The sequence below is a fragment of the Myxocyprinus asiaticus genome, chromosome 19 (genome assembly GCF_019703515.2).
Source record: "Myxocyprinus asiaticus isolate MX2 ecotype Aquarium Trade chromosome 19, UBuf_Myxa_2, whole genome shotgun sequence".
In the NCBI taxonomy this organism is placed as follows: domain Eukaryota; kingdom Metazoa; phylum Chordata; class Actinopteri; order Cypriniformes; family Catostomidae; genus Myxocyprinus; species Myxocyprinus asiaticus.
This window is the reverse complement of record NC_059362.1, coordinates 26,655,092-26,674,905: the sequence shown is the minus strand read 5'-3', so window position 1 is coordinate 26,674,905 and position 19,814 is coordinate 26,655,092. Positions and strand designations below refer to the sequence as shown.

The 19,814-nt window shown below is 36.3% G+C and overlaps 1 protein-coding gene across 2 annotated transcripts in view; it reads left to right on the top strand.

The window, feature by feature from the left end:
* The first annotated feature begins 11,191 nt into the window (after positions 1-11,191).
* The window catches only part of LOC127410342 (GDP-mannose 4,6 dehydratase), an 88,494-nt gene continuing 79,871 nt past the window's right edge, over positions 11,192-19,814 (top strand). For both annotated transcript variants that reach the window (XM_051645548.1, XM_051645547.1), the window contains exon 1: positions 11,192-11,415. In XM_051645548.1, the coding sequence (XP_051501508.1) occupies positions 11,320-11,415 (96 nt within the window). In that variant the 5' untranslated portion in view covers positions 11,192-11,319. The remainder of the gene's footprint in view (positions 11,416-19,814) is intronic.

Below are 19,814 nucleotides of genomic sequence, written 5' to 3'. Positions count from 1 at the left end.
TGTACTTTACAAAGTCTGTTTTTTAAATACCTCAACACAACAGCTCAGAAGCTCTCCAACCTTGTATGCTGAAACAGTACTGCCCTCCACCTATGGTACAAGAATATTTCACCATTTTGTAATTCTAATCCATGGTAACCATTTATGGCTGTATGACAAACTATCCCTGTGTTTTAGTCCTGGTTTAATTTGGCTGTTTGGCAATGTGGACTGTTTGAGCTGTGGTCTTACAGTACTTTCATGATAATACTACAGTGATTTGGTCTTGTGCACTTTATTATAGGCCAGGATTGAAAGGAGGTAAACAAGGGCAACAGAGTAATCATAATTCAAACTCTGTATGCACAAATGTTAGTTGTCAATCAACCTTTGAGTCTTATCATGGTAATATTCTGTACTTTTTAATTTCAGGTAATATTTTATTCACTTGATATTTATGAAGACATTAACATTTGAAGGTTTCCACAGAAATTCACACAGGAAACTGTACTGTAATTTACATTTGAAACTCTAGTGCACTTAATGTAAAAATCCTGCAAATAATAATTTTTTCTGCCAGTTGTTAAAAGGTCTAAGACCTAAGGTCAAAAGATTTTGGAGTTTGTCTTTGGCATGTACCATCCTCATGTTATTTCAAATCCATATGTCTTTCTTTATTCCATGGAACAGGAGAATAAGGAGATGCTTAGCAGAATGTCTGAGCTGCTCTCTTTTATACGTTGAAAGTGGATGAGGAGCGGCTGCTGTCATTTGAAGCCATATGATAGCTTTGTGTGTGGAACAGACTGAAATATTAGTTGTTATGCATTGAAAACTTTAACAGCCATGGTCACCTTTCACTCTCATTGTAAGGAAAAGAGCAGTTTGGACATTCTGCTAAAAATAACTTCTTTTGTGTTCCATGGGAGAAAGAATGTCATATAAGTGTTGAAAGACTTGAGGGTGAGTTTTTGTGTGAACTGTCCCTTTTAAGTGCATTACTCAGTTAAGAAAGGCCCCAAATACAGCTCTTATGTACCACTTTTTATCCTGTTGTATGCCATTAGAGTTTCCTCTACACTGAATGTTTTTTTTTTTTTTTTTTTGGTTTTACTTAATTCAGTTGTGGACATTGGTTCAACACAATGAAAATTAGTCTCTTTGAAATGAAAATGTAATACTTTGTGTAGTGAAAACCTAAATGAATTGAGTTAACCTAACTTACATTTAGTTGTTCAAATAACTCTGTTGAACCTTGCAGCTTGTTGATAGCTAGCAACAAATAAATTAGCATTTTTTATATATATATATATATATATATATATATACACACACACACACCATATACAATACTGTGTAAAAGTTTTAGGCACTTAAGATGTTTCACAAAAACATTTGTCTTAAGATGGTTATTTATATCTTCAGCTTTAGTGTGTCAATAGGAAAAAAAATTTTAGACTCCCAAACATTACTTTTTCAAATAGAAAAGATTAGAATAGAAGAACAGGGCACTCTGCAACAGATGTCATGGCCCCCACAGAGCCCCCCCACTGAACATCGTGTCAATCTGAGATTACACAAAGAGACAGAAGCAATTGAGACAGCCTAAATAGATACAAGAATTGTGGCGAATTCTTCAAGAAGCTTGAAACATCCTATCTGCCAACAACCAAGAAAAATTGTGTCCAGGTGTACCTAGGAGAATTGGGGCTGTTTTAAAGGCAAAGGTGGTCACATCAAATATTGATTTAGCTTTTTTAATGTTTACTGGACTTTGTATGATGCTAATTGATAAATGAAAACTATTTATGTCATTATTTTTGAAGACATCCTCACTATGCAACATATTTCACAAGTGCCTAAAACTTTTACATAGTACTGTGTATATATATATGCAGCTTCACAACAGGCAGGAAGGAGAACACAGGGAAGCAGGTTTTTCCAGGCTCAGGTAGGACTTTTAATAGGCCACTTCAGTGCTTTACAACTTCACAAACTCATCAGCTTCACAGGCACGTAGGCATTTAACACATCAGCTTCATAAACATGTAGTCACTTAAACACATCAACTTCATAAACATATAAATGTAGCAGCTTCAGGAGCACTGTGGCCTTCTTTGTGCCAGACTCTCTCTCTCTCCTCTGCTGATGGTGTGGCTGCTTATATGCCGCTCTCCCCATGCTCACTGGAATTAGAGACAGGTGTTACACATAATCTATCTCAGGTGCAAGCGCCCTTACCGCTTTCTCTCTCTCCGGATGGATGCTCGACCACGCCCCCGCTGCCACACGTACATACAGTACAGTATATATAATATGCTAATGTATTTGTTGCTAACTATCAATAAGCTACAAGATTCAATAGACTTACTTGAACAGCAAAATTTATGTTAGGTTTTATATATATATAAAACCTAACATATATTTTGCTGTTCAAATATATATATATATTTATTTTTATTTTTATTTTTTTTTTTGTAATGTTTAACAAGTGTGGTGCTGCTGAGAGCTTACAGATCTCCAATCAGTCATTATATTGATGATCCTCAGTATCTGATTTATGTGAAAAGCAATACACATTGATTTTTCAGGAGTAATGTACTCAACCTTGACCTAACCATTAGCTCCACTCTTCTCCACAATGATAAACTCCCAAACAAATTCAGCATGACAGAAACTCCTCTAAATCCCAACATAATAGAACATTAAACACTACTAATTGTTTTATTTTGCGTAAAAATACATTAAAATAACACTTAATTTTTTTATTTACTCTCCCAATCCAGTCCCATGCAAAGCATGCAGGAACTGGAAATGCCCTACCGCATTTCATTTTCAGTACATTGATGCAACAAATATTATTCACATACTCCAATCACAATTGGATTAAGTGAACATAGATTGATTGTACACAATACAATTAAGTTGAGACCAAATGTGAAAGAATTGTGTTGAATTAGCTCATTTTAAATAAGTAAATTGAGCAAGAAGTGAAAATCACATTGAGTGAACACCATCCGTTAGAAGTCTGAATCCATTTGAACATTTCGTAGTAATGTGATCATATCACTTTTTGATGACTGTGTTGAAAATCACTTGGACTTTACGCAATATAATTATGTTCTCATCTCAAACATACATTTATTATGTTGATTTCAAGTGTACTGGCTTAGTATTTTCAATAGATCTGCTTTCTCTTTTTTCAGTGTAGGGTACATGTGCAATCTGTGCCTTTAAAGAAACATGGAACAATGACTCTAGCTGCTGATCTAATACTTCATTGAATTTTATTTTTATTTTTAAGCTTTAAATTTGAGACTGGGATACTGACACTAAGACCTCACTGACTCGAAGGATCTTTCAGGCAACAATATAGTCTTGCTCACTCCCTCTCTTTTTAGTAGACATCTCACCTTCCATGAAGGCAATCGAAAAAAACAAGAAACAGAACACTACCTACAATTTTATTGTTTGATTTTGTGTGGTTCTAACTTCTATATATGAAGATAATGCTTTGCATTGATTACTCTGTCTAAAGTTTACTTGAAAAGTTTTCACGGTAAAGTATAGGTGAAAAGAAATTTACATCAGTTGTTGACAAAAAAAATAGTGTTTTCAGATTACACAAGGGATTCTAAGTGAAAAATGAAAAACAAAGAATATCACATTTTTTTAGGTGTTTGAAACATTTTAAATAAATAAGACTATTTTATATGTGTTTGATTTTAATTTCTCAAAAGATATTACTAAATATGTAAGGACTGGTCTTTTTTTCTGTAACTATATACTGTATGTGAGGACTGAATTTAGAAATGATGAAACATAATGACTCATTACCAACTACTTTCATACTTCACTACTTGTACATCCAGTATGTGGTGTAAGTGCCTTGGAACTTTAAATAATATCAAATAAATATGATCTTAATAAAACATTGTGATCATATTAATCATACTTGATTGTCTTGTTCATTGAATCTGTGATCACATTGTGTCACACCCTCTTTTACAAGCTAGAAAGAGCCAATATGACAAAGTGGTTCAAAACCTTGATCTAGGGCTGTGACACACTCGATCAGAACACCGCATGTTAATTGATGCATTCATTGTGACATAAAAAGCACAAATCTGAAAGAGACTGAGTCTAATTTAAAAGGATGAATGGATAGGTGATAAAATAGATGTTAAAAATGGAGAGACAGACAGATAATAAAGATAGATTATAAAAATAGATGGACAGACAGACAGAGAAATAGATGATAAAATAGACAGACAGATGGATGATAAAATAGACAGACAGACAAAAAGATAGACAGACAGAGAGAGAGAGATGATAAAAAGATGGACAGACAAATAGATGATAAAATAGACAGACAGACAGACAGATAGATGATAAAAATAGACAGACAGACAGACAGAAAGATAGACAGACAGAGATAGACGATAAAAATAGACAGAGAGAGATAGACGATAAAAATAGACGGACAGACAGACAGAGAGATAGATGATAAAAACAGACAGACAGACAGAAAGATAGACAGACAGAGATAGATAGATGATTAAAATAGACAGAGAGAGAGAGAGATAGATGATAAAAACAGACAGACAGACAAGACAGACAGAAAGATAGACAGACAGAGATAGATGATTAAAAACAGACAGACAGAAAGATAGACAGAAAGAGAGACAGATGATAAAAATAGATGGACAGACAGACAGAGAGATAGATGATAAAAATAGACAGACAGACAAGACAGACAGAGAGATAGATGATAAAAACAAACAGACAGAAAGATAGACAGAAAGAGAGATAGATGATAAAAATAGATGGACAGACAGACAGAGAGATAGATTTTAAAAATAGACAGACAGACAAGACAGACAGAAAGATAGACAGATAGAGAGAGATAGATGATAAAAATAGACAGAAAGATAGACAGACAGAGAGATAGATGATAAAAATAGACAGACAGAAAGACAGACAGACAGAGCGAGATAGATGATAAAAATAGACAGACAGACAGAGATAGATGATAAAAATAGACAGACAGAAAGATAGATGATAAAAATAGACAGACAGACAGAGATAGATGATAAAACTAGACAGACAGACAGAGATAGATGATAAAAATAGACAGACAGAGAGATAGATGATAAAAATAGACAGACAGACAGAGATAGATGATAAAAATAGACAGACAGACAGAGATAGATGATAAAAATAGACAGACAGAAAGACAGACAGACAGACAGAGAGATAGATGATAAAATAGACAGACAGACAGAGAGATAGATGATAAAAATAGACAGACAGACAGAGATAGATGATAAAAATAGACAGACAGACAGAGATAGATGATAAAAATAGACAGACAGAGAGATAGATGATAAAAATAGACAGACAGACAGAGATAGATGATAAAAATAGACAGACAGACAGAGATAGATGATAAAAATAGACAGACAGAAAGATAGGCAGACAGAGAGAGATAGATGATAAAAATAGACAGACAGAAAGACAGACAGACAGACAGAGAGATAGATGATAAAAATAGACAGACAGACAGAGAGATAGATGATAAAAACAGACAGACAGACAGAAAGATAGAAAGACAGAGAGATGGATGATAAAAATAGATGGACAGAAAGACAGACAGAGAGATAGATGTTAAAAATAGACAGATAGATAGAGAGATAGATGATAAAATAGACAGACAGACAGACAGATAGACAGAAAGATAGAAAGACAGAGATGGATGATAAAAATAGACAGACAGAAAGATAGACAGACAGAGAGATAGATGATAAAAATAGACAGAGAGAGATAGACGATAAAAATAGACGGACAGACAGACAGAGAGATAGATGATAAAATAGACAGACAGACAGACAGAAAGATAGAAACACAGAGATGGATGATAAAAATAGACAGACAGAGAGATAGATGATAAAATAGACAGACAGACAGACAGAAAGATAGACAGACAGAGAGATAGATGATAAAATAGACAGACAGACAGACAGAAAGATAGACAGACAGAGAGATAGATGATAAAAATAGACAGACAGACAGACAGAGAGAAAGATAGACAGACAGAGAGACAGATGATAAAAATAGACAGACAGACAGACAGAGAGAAAGATAGACAGAAAGAGAGATAGATGATAAAAATAGATGGACAGACAGACAGAGAGATAGATTTTAAAAATAGACAGACAGACAAGACAGACAGAAATATAGACAGATAGAGAGAGATAGATGATAAAATAGACAGACAGACAGACAGACAGAAAGATAGACAGACAGAGAGATAGATGATAAAAATAGACAGACAGACAGACAGAGAGAAAGATAGACAGACAGAGAGATAGATGATAAAAATAGACAGACAGACAGAGAGAAAGATAGACAGAAAGAGAGATAGATGATAAAAATAGATGGACAGACAGACAGAGAGATAGATTTTAAAAATAGACAGACAGAAAGATAGACAGATAGAGAGAGATAGATGATAAAAATAGACAGAAAGATAGACAGACAGAGAGATAGATGATAAAAATAGACAGACAGAAAGACAGACAGACAGAGCGAGATAGATGATAAAAATAGACAGACAGAAAGATAGACAGACAGAGAGATAGATGATAAAAATAGACAGACAGACAGAGATAGATGATAAAAATAGACAGACAGACAGACAGAGATAGATGATAAAAATAGACAGACAGACAGAGATAGATGATAAAAATAGACAGACAGAAAGATAGACAGACAGAGAGAGATAGATGATAAAAATAGACAGACAGACAGACAAACAGACAGACAGACAGAAAGATAGAAAGACAGAGAGATGGATGATAAAAATAGATGGACAGAAAGACAGACAGAGAGATAGATGTTAAAAATAGACAGATAGATAGAGAGATAGATGATAAAATAGACAGACAGACAGACAGATAGACAGAAAGATAGAAAGACAGAGATGGATGATAAAAATAGACAGACAGAAAGATAGACAGACAGAGAGATAGATGATAAAAATAGACAGAAAGATAGACAGACAGAGAGATAGATGATAAAAATAGACAGAGAGAGATAGACGATAAAAATAGACGGACAGACAGACAGAGAGATAGATGATAAAAATAGACAGACAGAGAGATAGATGATAAAATAGACAGACAGACAGACAGAAAGATAGACAGACAGAGAGATAGATGATAAAAATAGACAGACAGACAGACAGAGAGAAAGATAGACAGACAGAGAGACAGATGATAAAAATAGACAGAAAGACAGACAGAAAGATAGACAGACAGAGAGATAGATGATAAAAATAGACAGACAGACAGAGAGATAGATGATAAAAATAGACAGACAGAGAGATAGATGATAAAATAGACAGACAGACAGACAGAAAGATAGACAGACAGAGAGATAGATGATAAAAATAGACAGACAGACAGACAGAGAGAAAGATAGACAGACAGAGAGACAGATGATAAAAATAGACAGACAGAGAGAAAGATAGACAGAAAGAGCGATAGATGATAAAAATAGACAGACAGACAGAGAGAAAGATAGACAGACAGAGAGAAAGATAGACAGACAGAGAGATAGATGATAAAAATAGACAGACAGACAGACAGAAAGATAGACAGACAGAGAGATAGATGATAAAAATAGACAGACAGACAGACAGAAAGATAGACAGACAGAGAGATAGATGATAAAAATAGACAGACAGACAGACAGAAAGATAGACAGACAGAGAGATAGATGATAAAAATAGACAGACAGAGAGAAAGATAGACAGACAGAGAGATAGATGATAAAAATAGACAGACAGACAGAGAGAAAGATAGACAGACAGAGAGATAGATGATAAAAATAGACAGACAGACAGACAGAAAGATAGACAGACAGAGAGATAGATGATAAAAATAGACAGACAGACAGACAGAAAGATAGACAGACAGAGAGATAGATGATAAAAATAGACAGACAGAGAGAAAGATAGACAGACAGAGAGATAGATGATAAAAATAGACAGAAAGACAGACAGAAAGTTAGACAGACAGAGAGATAGATAAAAATAGACAGACAGACAGACAGACAGACAGAGAGAAAGATAGACAGACAGAGAGATAGATGATAAAAATAGACAGACAGACAGACAGAGAGAGAGAAAGATAGACAGATGATAAAAATAGACAGACAGACAGACAGAAAGAGAGACAGACAGAGATAGATGATAAAAATAGACAGACAGACAGACAGACAGAGAGATAGACAGACAGAGAGACAGATGATAAAAATAGACAGACAGACAGACAGAAAGATAGACAGACAGAGAGACAGATGATAAAAATAGACAGACAGACAGACAGACAGAAAGATAGACAGAGAGATAGATGATAAAAATAGACAGACAGACAGACAGAGAGAAAGATAGACAGACAGAGAGACAGATGATAAAAATAGACAGACAGACAGACAGATAGACAGAGAGATAGATGATAAAATAGACAGACAGACAGACAGACAGACAGAGAGAAAGATAGACAGACAGAGAGACAGATGATAAAAATAGACAGACAGACAGACAGATAGACAGACAGAGAGATAGATGATAAAAATAGACAGACAGACAGAGAGATAGACAGACAGAGAGATAGATGATAAAAATAGACAGAAAGACAGACAGAAAGATAGACAGACAGAGAGATAGATAAAAATAGACAGACAGACAGACAGACAGAGAGAAAGATAGACAGACAGAGAGACAGATGATAAAACTAGACAGACAGACAGACAGAGAGACAGATGATAAAAATAGACAGACAGACAGACAGACAGACAGAGAGAAAGATAGACAGACAGAGAGACAGATGATAAAAATAGACAGACAGACAGACAGAAAGATAGACAGAGAGATAGATGATAAAAATAGACAGACAGACAGACAGACAGAGAGAAAGATAGACAGACAGAGAGACAGATGATAAAAATAGACAGACAGACAGACAGATAGACAGAGAGATAGATGATAAAAATAGACAGACAGACAGACAGACAGACAGAGAGAAAGATAGACAGACAGAGAGACAGATGATAAAAATAGACAGACAGACAGACAGATAGACAGACAGAGAGATAGATGATAAAATAGACAGACAGACAGACAGAGAGAAAGATAGACAGACAGAGAGACAGATGATAAAAATAGACAGACAGACAGACAGATAGACAGACAGAGAGATAGATGATAAAAATAGACAGACAGACAGAGAGATAGACAGACAGAGAGACAGATGATAAAAATAGACAGAAAGACAGACAGAAAGATAGACAGACATAGAGATAGATAAAAATAGACAGACAGACAGACAGACAGAGAGAAAGATAGACAGACAGAGAGACAGATGATAAAAATAGACAGACAGACAGACAGAGAGACAGATGATAAAAATAGACAGACAGACAGACAGAGAGAAAGATAGACAGACAGAGAGACAGATGATAAAAATAGACAGACAGACAGACAGAAAGATAGACAGAGAGATAGATGATAAAAATAGACAGACAGACAGACAGACAGAGAGAAAGATAGACAGAGAGACAGATGATAAAAATAGACAGACAGACAGACAGATAGACAGACAGAGAGATAGATGATAAAAATAGACAGACAGACCCCGCCCCCTTCCCCCACCCAAAGCGCGGAAAATAAAAGGGTGTTCAACTGTGTCAAACTCTTTATAAAAGACAAGAAAGAAAATAAAACCATCATCCTTCAGCCAATCTCTATAATCAATTAAATCTTGAACCAAGCGTAAATTGTTGTGAATAGATCTCCCTCTCATAAACCCTGATTGTGTTTTACTAATAACCTGAGGCAGTCATCTTTTTAGTAGGGATGGGCGAGACCACTTATTTTCTTTTCGATCCGATACCAAGTACTTTTAGACCAGTATCGCCGATATCGATACCAATACAAATACCTCTAATGAATTACATTTTTACGAATATTTTGGATAAAATTTGTAACTTAAATTATTACTTACATTTTGTATATATTTATGGGCCTAAGCAGAAAATTATTAGGCTGCTTTGTTTACCCTTTAAAAATTAGTATATAAGCCACATATAAATCCTCAAAATGAACCATAGATATTATTATATGGCTACTATTACTAAAACCAAGCTACAATATGGATACTACAGTAATGCTGTAGTAAAACCATGGTTAATTGTATCAAAACCTTGATTACTGCAGAAAAAAAAAACATGGTTACTAGTCATGGTTAATACAATATTACTACAGTAAATCCATGGGTAGTTTTCATAAGGGTATCCTGTTTTTCTTTCATTACTTCAGGAAAGCACTGCTCCCTCTTTGATCAAGCGCTATGACTGAAAGAGTGAGCGTGCTGTCTGCTGGTGTATTTGAACATATCTGCGGGTCAAGATGAGCGGAAGAAAAAATAGTTCCGGTGCCATGCAACAATTCGCTCATTTAATTCTTTTTTCCACTTCGAAGCTTGTGAGATGCATTAATATTCATGTAATCTAAATAATAAGATCACTAGTTACAAAAAAAAAAAAAAAAAAAAACGTCAGAATCAATATTTTTATGTGAGGATATTCTTGATACCACATTAGTATCGGAAGTATCGATACTTTAGTATCGATCCGCCCATCCCTAATTTTTAGACGATTTGAATAAATATGTGTTAACAATTTGTAATCTTTATTTAAGTGTAGCCTAATAGGGCGCAGGTTGTCTAATAATTAATTATCCTGGCCTGGTTTGGGAATAAGTATTAGGCCTATAACCGCTTGTTTCATAGTGTGTGAGAGTGAAAAATATTCTGTTATTTCTGTCAAAGCATTAAATAAAGGAATTCCTATTAACCCCCCCCCCCCCATCATCCTCAATAACCTGTATAATAATATCCCTAATTCTTTGACAAAAATCCTTAGAATTTAGCAGGCTGGCTTTAAATTCAAAATTCCAATATTCCTTAATACGTGGTTGAACATCACATTTAAAGATTACATGAAAAGGGTTAAACTTATCCTCTATAGTTTAAAGTTAGCCTGAGCTCCTGTCCTTTAGGTGGCGCTGTGATCTATCTACACCCCAAAAGCAACATGATCTCTTTACTCTGCGGTCTGCGCGTCACAGGCGCTCTGCTCTCTGATTGGCTGCTGAGCGCAGGTTCCTGATGTGTCGCTCAAGCAGCTGGAGTTTCGGATACGTCTCTGCATCATTCGCTGACAAAATATCACACAGTTCGGAACCAGAGCGCCTGAACTCAAAAGCAGCTCCAGACAATGGCTCAGTGTACAGCAGCGTGCGGCAGTGGTGATGTGAACGGAGGCAACAAGACGAAGAGGAAAGTGGCCATCGTTACAGGCATAACCGGTCAGGTAACATGAAGTATCGCCTTTCACATATGCGAGACAGCGATGTGCCGGTGTTCCGAAAGATTCGGTTTCTGAAATTTTCAGTTGCACTGGGCGGAGAATACATGAATACATACACGCATGAATAAATACATGAATTAAAGCGACACTGAAAATATTAGTGCATGCACAATCTGTAAATTGTTATGAAAAGATGAACAGTTCATCTTAACTTCGTTTGACGCTGAAACGTAATTACCATTCCGAAAACATCGTTTAGTACATTGCAATTCAAGCAGGCACTAATATTTCAGTGTTGTTAACGCGAAACAGGAAACTCATGAATATTCATGTTTGCTCCGCCCAGTGCAACCGAAATTCTCAGAAACCGGTCAGTGGGGAGATGGTCAGACTGCAGGTGTCTCAAAGGCCAATGAGCTGCCTACCTAGACAGGGTTTTTGGGTGCCATAGCGTGTTCAAATTGAATGTCTGTGGCACATATTATGCCCAAAAAATGCTGTTCATGTTGGCAACTCGGGGAGCTTTTGAGACACAGTCTTAATATCGCAGCAGATCAAAATCATTGAGGGTGCTTCTGAAAATAGTGGAGGTGCTCTGTATAAAGTGGAGATGTATCGTAATTCCACATAAAAAAAATAAAAAAAGCAGCACCCTCATAGAACCGGGCCTGTATCGCAGGAATAGGTTAGATAAAGGACTAGTGTCAAGATTAGTATTTTATTGGTGATTCATACATCTTTCGTACATCTTTTAAAAAGTTAAATAACCTTTGGTTAATAAGAAACGTCCCTCATGATGAGAGCAGACTTGATGAGAGGTTTATGTCCAGAGGCATTTATGTTAAATAAGGCATGAATTACAAGGTCAACAAGTAACCTCTGCATTGATTTTTGTTTTTCATGGGCCATAATGAGACACCTTTATCTTAAATAGTTATAAGCAGAACAACTTCTAGGAAATACCTTCATAATTCACATCCTTGTGCTATAACCCTTTAAAAATCACCATAGAAAATACATAGGTTAGTTTCCAAAATACTATAGTTGACAAACTGGTGGGCCATTTAAGGATGTTGAAATTTGTATGTTAAACAACAATTACAGTAGGTGTGTATGAGAGGGAGTGAAAGGGCCTTTTATTGCTGGCAGCTTCTTTTATCTCACCCCACCCATGCTCTTTAAGTATCAGGCTAAATGAAGTATGTGGACTATGTACAGTAATTGGAGAACTGGGTCATCATGTATTTGGTTAAAACAGGTTCACTAATGATAAAAGGTGGTAGAATGGTGTTACACTGCGTTGAAGATCCTTGTCCAGATAGCCGGTGTAAAGAAGGTGCAAGTCATTCACAACAGGAAATAGACAAAGGCAATAACGTAGGAGTATTTGCAGATAATAATAGTATGTTACATGAGACTTATTTGCCTAAGGTGGCTCCAAAAAATTACTTTAGCACATTTCAAACACACTTTAGTGAAATGAGAGTGAGTCTAGTCAGGGTACAGAGAGAGGTCAGGGAGGTCAGCTTGAAAAACTATTAAAACTATACATGTGTATAAGGTGTCTGTTTCATATAATGTGTGCACATTCTCTTCTTTAGTCTAATGGTCTTTGGAATTTGGGCATTTATATTATTGCCTTATTATTGGGCGTTATTACAGATATGTGTCGAAACCACATTTAATTGAGGAAGCTTTAATCTTGGCAAACCTTGTCTTTATTCGGCAGGTGAAAGGCAAACTTGAAACACAAATGCTCTTTAAATAGTCTCACAAAAGATTAAAAGTTTATTGCAGAGTGGTGTTGGAACAACTGCTGCTTTACCCAAGCAAAAATTAATGTTGCCGTGAGGCACTTACAATGGAAGTGAATGGGGCCAATTTTGGGAGGATTTAAAGGCAGAAATGTGAAGCTTATAATTTTATAAACGTACATTTATTTTTCTGTTTGAACTAATATATTATTTGAGCTGTAAAGTTGTTTAAATCATAATTTTTACAGTCGTTTTAGGGTTTGTTGACATTACATCATCATGGTAATGAAGTTGTAAAATTGGCTATACTTAACACAGGAAAGGTTAGTAAGTGATTTTATCACACTCAAATCATGTTAACACACATATTGTTTATGTCTTGTAGCTATACTTTTGAAATAGTGTACATTTTAATGTTTACGGATTGGCCCCCATTTTTTTTATTTTTATTATTATTTTTTTTTTATCCCTTTTTCTCCCAATTTGGCATTCCCAATTCCCACTGCTTAGTAGGTCCTCGTGGTGGCGCGGTTACTTACCTCAATCCGGGTGGTGGAGGACAAGTCTCAGTTGCCTCCGCTTCTTAGACGTCAGTCCGCGCATCTTATCACGTGGCTCGTTGCTCATGACACCATGGAGACTCTCAGCATGTGGAGGCTCATGCTATTCTTCGCGACCCACGCACAACTTACCATGCACCCCGCTGAGAGTGAGAATCCCTAATCACGACACGAGGAGGTTACCCCATGTGACTCTACCCTCCCTAGCATCCGGGCCAATTTGATTGCTTAGGAGACCTGGCTGGATTCACTCAGCACACCCTGGATTCGAACTTGCGACTCCAGTGGTGGTAGTCAGCGTCAATACTCGCTGAGCTACCCAGGCACCTGGATTGGCCCCCATTCATTTCCATTGTAAGTGCTTCACTGTAACCCCCTGTAAGGAGGGGCCAGTCAAAATACATTTTTTGTGGTAATCAATATAATGCCCCAATTGCTGTCGATTGAGCTAAACCTGTATTGAACCCGGAATATTCCTTTAAGCCAGATTTGTTGTGTCTGAGGTCAATGCAAAGTCAATTTATGAAACTCTATTATAAAAGATAATTCGCATTCATTGAAACATCACTGATTATGGCTGAATTGTATACCAGAAAATGTAATATGGCATGCAGAACAATACTGCTCATTTAACTGGTTTCATTAACTGGAAAGACCAGCTTCTAGCAAACGATTGTCTAAATCTGGTTGTCAGGCAATTATAGCATAGCTTGAATGCATATAAGCATAGCTCATAGATCGTTGGGTTAAGTTTCTGGTTTGTCTCATGATAACATCTTCAAAATAGGCAGATGATGTAAGTATATAAATATACTGTATTTAAAAAAGTATAACTTATAAAAATGAAGTGAATGTCCGGGTGCAGTTTGTGTGGTAAACAGCAGAGGGCGTCATTAGACTGTCAAATGACAACAATCAAATCCAACGAGATTTTTCGTGAACGTTTTTGGCAGGCGCATTCGTTCCGAAGCAATGTAGACGAGAGACTATTGCTTAGTGTTGAAAATATATTGTTTTTATATTTATACATTTCGCATAACGTGTGTGTATTTTTTTGCCAGGGTTTTTGGCCAATCACCAATAGAGCTGTTCAGCAGTGATGTACATTTGTAGGCGAACCCGGAAGTGTAATATAGCCATGGGTTCCCTGGGAATATCCTATGAGTTTTTATAAAGTGATTTTTTTTTTTAATTAATGAGTAAAATGAGGTCTGTGGTAAACATCACTTTAAGATACAGTACGTGGACCTTTTGTTCTACAACATAAATTACACACAGCCATACCTATAATGTGAATTTTGAAGCCACCGTGTTTAAAAAATAAATAAAATAAAAAAATATATATATTTTTAAGTATGTTCCTAACAAGTTGCTAGAGAAGGACTACAACTACCACAAGCATGCGAATGAAATAAAAAAACAAAGTAGTACTAGTTTTAATCTAGCAACTTGTTAGTATCATACTTTTTTTTTTTTTTTTAAACACGGTGGCTTCAAAATTCACGTTTGAGGTATGACTGTGTGTAATTTATGCTGTAGAACAAAACTTTCAACTATCTTAAAGTAATGTTTACCACAGACCTTATTTTACTCATAAATCCAAAACTGACATTTAAAAAAATCCCTGTAGGAAAATCCCGAGGGAACCCATGACTCAAAAATACCAATACTCTTCCAGGCTTTTGGACTACAACCTGAACAGCTGTATTGACAAAATTCCTGCGTTAGAAATTGTGTATTGTGTCGTAGTATGTACTGTATTTGATGAAGGACCCACTTCTTGGCTGATAAAAGTTTAAAAGTATGTTCTTTAGGTACGCATGCGAGTAGTATGAATAGATTCTGGACTTACTTCATCCGGGGTCGTGGGTATTGACCCGTGACCTAAATATATGATGTTATAACAACAACCACGAAACGAATCTACTCTTGTTTTGTTAAACAAACACCATTTAGGCACATGGAACAACGTTATTGGTATAAACTGTATTTACAGTATACGAGTTCCACGTATAACATATTAAAGAATATTCCAGGTTCTATACAAGTTAAGCTCAATCAACAGCATTTGTGGCATAATGTTTATTACCAAAAAAATTAATTTCGACATCTCTCATTTCCTTAAAAAAAAGGGGGCAAAAATCTAGGTTACAATGAGGCACTTACAGTGGAAGTGAATGGGGCCAATCCATAAATGCTAAAATATTCACTTTTTCAAAAGTGTAGCCACAAAATTGCTTACTAAACTTTTCCGATTAAAGTTACATCCAAATACAACTTTGTTGCCATGACGACATATCGTAGTAAACCCGTAAATGACTATAAAACAATAATTTAAACAACTTTACAGCTTAAATAATACACACATTTTAACAGAAATATTAATGTAAGTGCTTTAAAAAAAATGATAAGTTTCATATTTCTGCCTTTTTTAACCCTCCAAACATTTGCCCCATTCACTTCCATTGTAAGTGCCTCACTGTAACCTCCTTGTATTCCTTGTACTGAACCCGGAATATTCCTTTAAGCACTTGTATCATGAAAAAAGTACAGTATGTGCCATAGCTGTCCAAATGTGATCTGCAAGATCTAATTTATTTACAGTGACGACTAAACACCTGCACTACCATTTTCATGTAGTAAAGGGGAGGTGTAGCCTCGCACCATCACCCCTTGATAAAAAATACTTTGTGCTCCCACACATTTTGATAGACTCTTCTCAGTAGTTTCAATGCAAACTGTAAGTTGGAAGGCAAAACTTGAAAGACTGGCGCGCTGAAAAGGTCAATACGCTTTTACCCCTTATTGGACAAGTGGTTGCCTTAGCTGCACAAATAAAGAGTAAAAACACTATAATTGTGTGTCATTTTGTTGATGTGGACACTTAATTACTTTTGCGCCTACTTGTGGTTCATAAAGGAACACGGAGCCATTTGTATGTATTTGAACTTGGATGCGGTAATGAAAGCTTGTGTTTTACTGCGGTTGCAGTCAAAGTAAAGGACTTATTTTCACACACAAGCAAATCTACATGTACTATGTATAAAAACAGAAATGAAATGTCACAGACAGAGAGGCAGAGACGTATACACACACACACACACACACACGGACAGTTTTGGTTGTTGAAGTGCTCTTATTTGATTCGTTTTCATTCTTTCCTTTACAGCTATGTTTTTCACAGCGTAAGTACATTCACAGTTTGTCCTCGGCAATCAGTGTGTGTGTGTGCCTAATGCAGAGATCTAAAGGGCAACAGATTCATCTTTATGTAATATACAAAGATGATGATGATTGCACTGGAAGGTGTTTCCATATTTGCCTGCATTGCTGAGATGTTTTGCACATGTGGTTTTATTTAAAGCAAGATTATTAAAGGGATAGTTTACCCAAAAATGTAAATGCTATTATTATTAACTCACCCTCATGTTGGTGCAAAATCATGTGATTTTTCTTTCTTCTATTGAACACTAGAAAAGACGTTTAGCAGAATGTTAGCCTCAGTCACTAGTCACTTTAATTGCATTTTGTTCCTATACAGTTAAAGTGAATGGTGACTGAAACTAACATTGTGCTTAACATCTCCATTTTTGTTCCACAGAGAAAATGCGGTGTTAGAACATCATGAGGGTGAATAAATGTGGACAGAATTTGTATTATCTCTTTAAAAAGTAAAATTGGTTTTATTTTTAAAGGGTTTATAATTTGTGTAATTAAGCAGAATGTGATTGATTTAGATGGTGGCTGACAAGGTAGACTGGTTGTGTGTGTGTGTGTGTGTGTGTGTGTAAATGCACAGACTGGTTGGAATGTCGTGTCCGTCTAGGTTTCCTGTCTTTGAGCGTAATCTGCGGGAAACAGGCAACGTTTCCCAACAGTCACTGTGAGACGATAAGCTCCTTTTTATCACAGAGGGTTATGAGTCCACCCTGCAGTTGCATTAGTCAAATCACACAAACACACACACACATACTGTACACACACATGGATTGACATGGAGGGCCACAGGTGGTCAGAGGCATTTGGCACATTAAACGGTGTGTATGTAAATGCTTGGTGAATGGTGTCAAAGGGAAACTGAAATGTGTCTGTGAGTACATCTTTTCCTCATAGAGCCATGGACATGTATCTGCATATGCATGCTTTATATACAGGCACACACATCGTTGCTAGAGCTCTTTTTCTCATATTTTCCCAAAGGTCTTTGGGACTTTGCCTATATCACCCCTGCAGGAAGTGGGGGGCGGAATGCCATGGCCGGGGCGGAATGTTCCAAAGTTCTAGAATGTGCGGTCGGGAAGTCTGAGAGGGGGAAAAGGCAGAATGAGAAAAAGACGAGAATAAGAATGAGAGAGGCTCAGCAAACCTTGAAAGTTGTTGACATTTTAAAGTAGGGATGCACCGATACCACTTTTTCTCTTCCGATATCTGAAATCTCAGTATCGGCCGATACCGAACCCAAGCCGATACCAGTGTTGTTTTTTTAATAATCAGTTTAGAATATCTATACCTCACTGAGTGATGCTAATTATATGTAAAGAAACACAAAACTTTAACTACATTTCAATATAAATGTACAAACTATTAAGAAAAACATTATTGTTAACTAGTCTACTGGATAATGCTGTAGCAAAATTAACAGTAATTCTAGTCTGTGTTCAGTAGAAAAGAAGGCAATTTTTAATTTATTTTTTTTGCAAAAAACATTCAACATGTATCTGGACTTTAAAGGATTCAGATCTTTTTTTTTTTTTTTTTTTTTATTTAGTTGTAAGATATCAGTTCACTTTTCATTCACAGTTATTTTTTGGAACCCTTTCAACTTAAATATTGTTATAATTTGTAAACATATAATAATAATAATAATAATACATTATTATTCTTATTGACTTAGAATTTTAAATACAACAGTTATATATTTCAGTCGTGCACCTCGGGCTTTTATTTTGACATTCTGATCTCTCCAGGATGTCCTGTATGTGTCTGTTTGTAAGCAAGTTCACAGTAGTTTAATTTGCTTCTTATTCAAATTATGGTTTATAATAAATTATTAGTGAACCGAACTATTGAGCATCTACATCTGAGATGTTCGTGAGTAGCACTCAAATGTTGCGCAGTGCGTGAAGGCTAAAAAGTGTGTGTGTGTAAACTGAGCAATAACGCGCTGGCGCTGCATGTGCATATTATATATTTAACACAGCCTTTTGTGATTCACAGAGCTATCGCAAGTCTTCAAGTGGCTTTGAATAAAATGCACGAGTCATATGAACTACTTCGGTGGTGCCTTTATTGTTCTTTTATGTCCTTTTTGGAGCTTGACAGGAACGAACATAACTAACACACAGTATCGGATTTGGATCAGGCTCGCCGGACCGATACCCGATCCATCTAAAAACATCAGTATCGGATCGGTGCATCCCTATTTTAAAGGGATAGTACACCCAAAAATGACAATTCGATACACAACCTGACAAGTTCGGCGAAACTCCACCTTTGACATTGACCCCACCTCAATCTCTAGTTGGCCTTTTTTGGTCCCAAGGGTAATGGGTGGGCCAAAGGCCATTGGCCGTTGGCTTCAAGAAAGCCCAGAGGAGGCGTGATAAGTCCTGGAAGTGACAGTGGGAACGCAACTGGCCCTGGCATGCACTAGTACGCCCTCATTTGGCCCGATAGTGTAAACGCAGCTACTGTTCTGGAACAACATGAGGATGAGTAAATGATGACCAAATTTTCATTTTTGGGTGAATTGTTCTTTTAAGTTATGTCTTAAGGGCACGATCAGATTGATTTTGATAGTCAGGTGAATTCAGCAGTCTATACTGAGCTGTCAGGCTTTCGCCAATTGACACAATGGCCTTGTTTTCTCGCCTAATACTCTTTTGTTTGTGTGTGATGCACCTAGATGATTCAGTAGGCTAACTGTTTGTAATGTAGCCCATAAGCACTCCTTACTGATTTGTCAGCTGTATTGTTGGCTGTTTTCATTGCATTCTTTGCAGACCATTTATGGAGCCTTCTTTGGTTAGGAGAGGAGGGCATTTTGTTCCCTGCTGTTAGACCCTCTGTCGAGTATCGACAGGAGTGT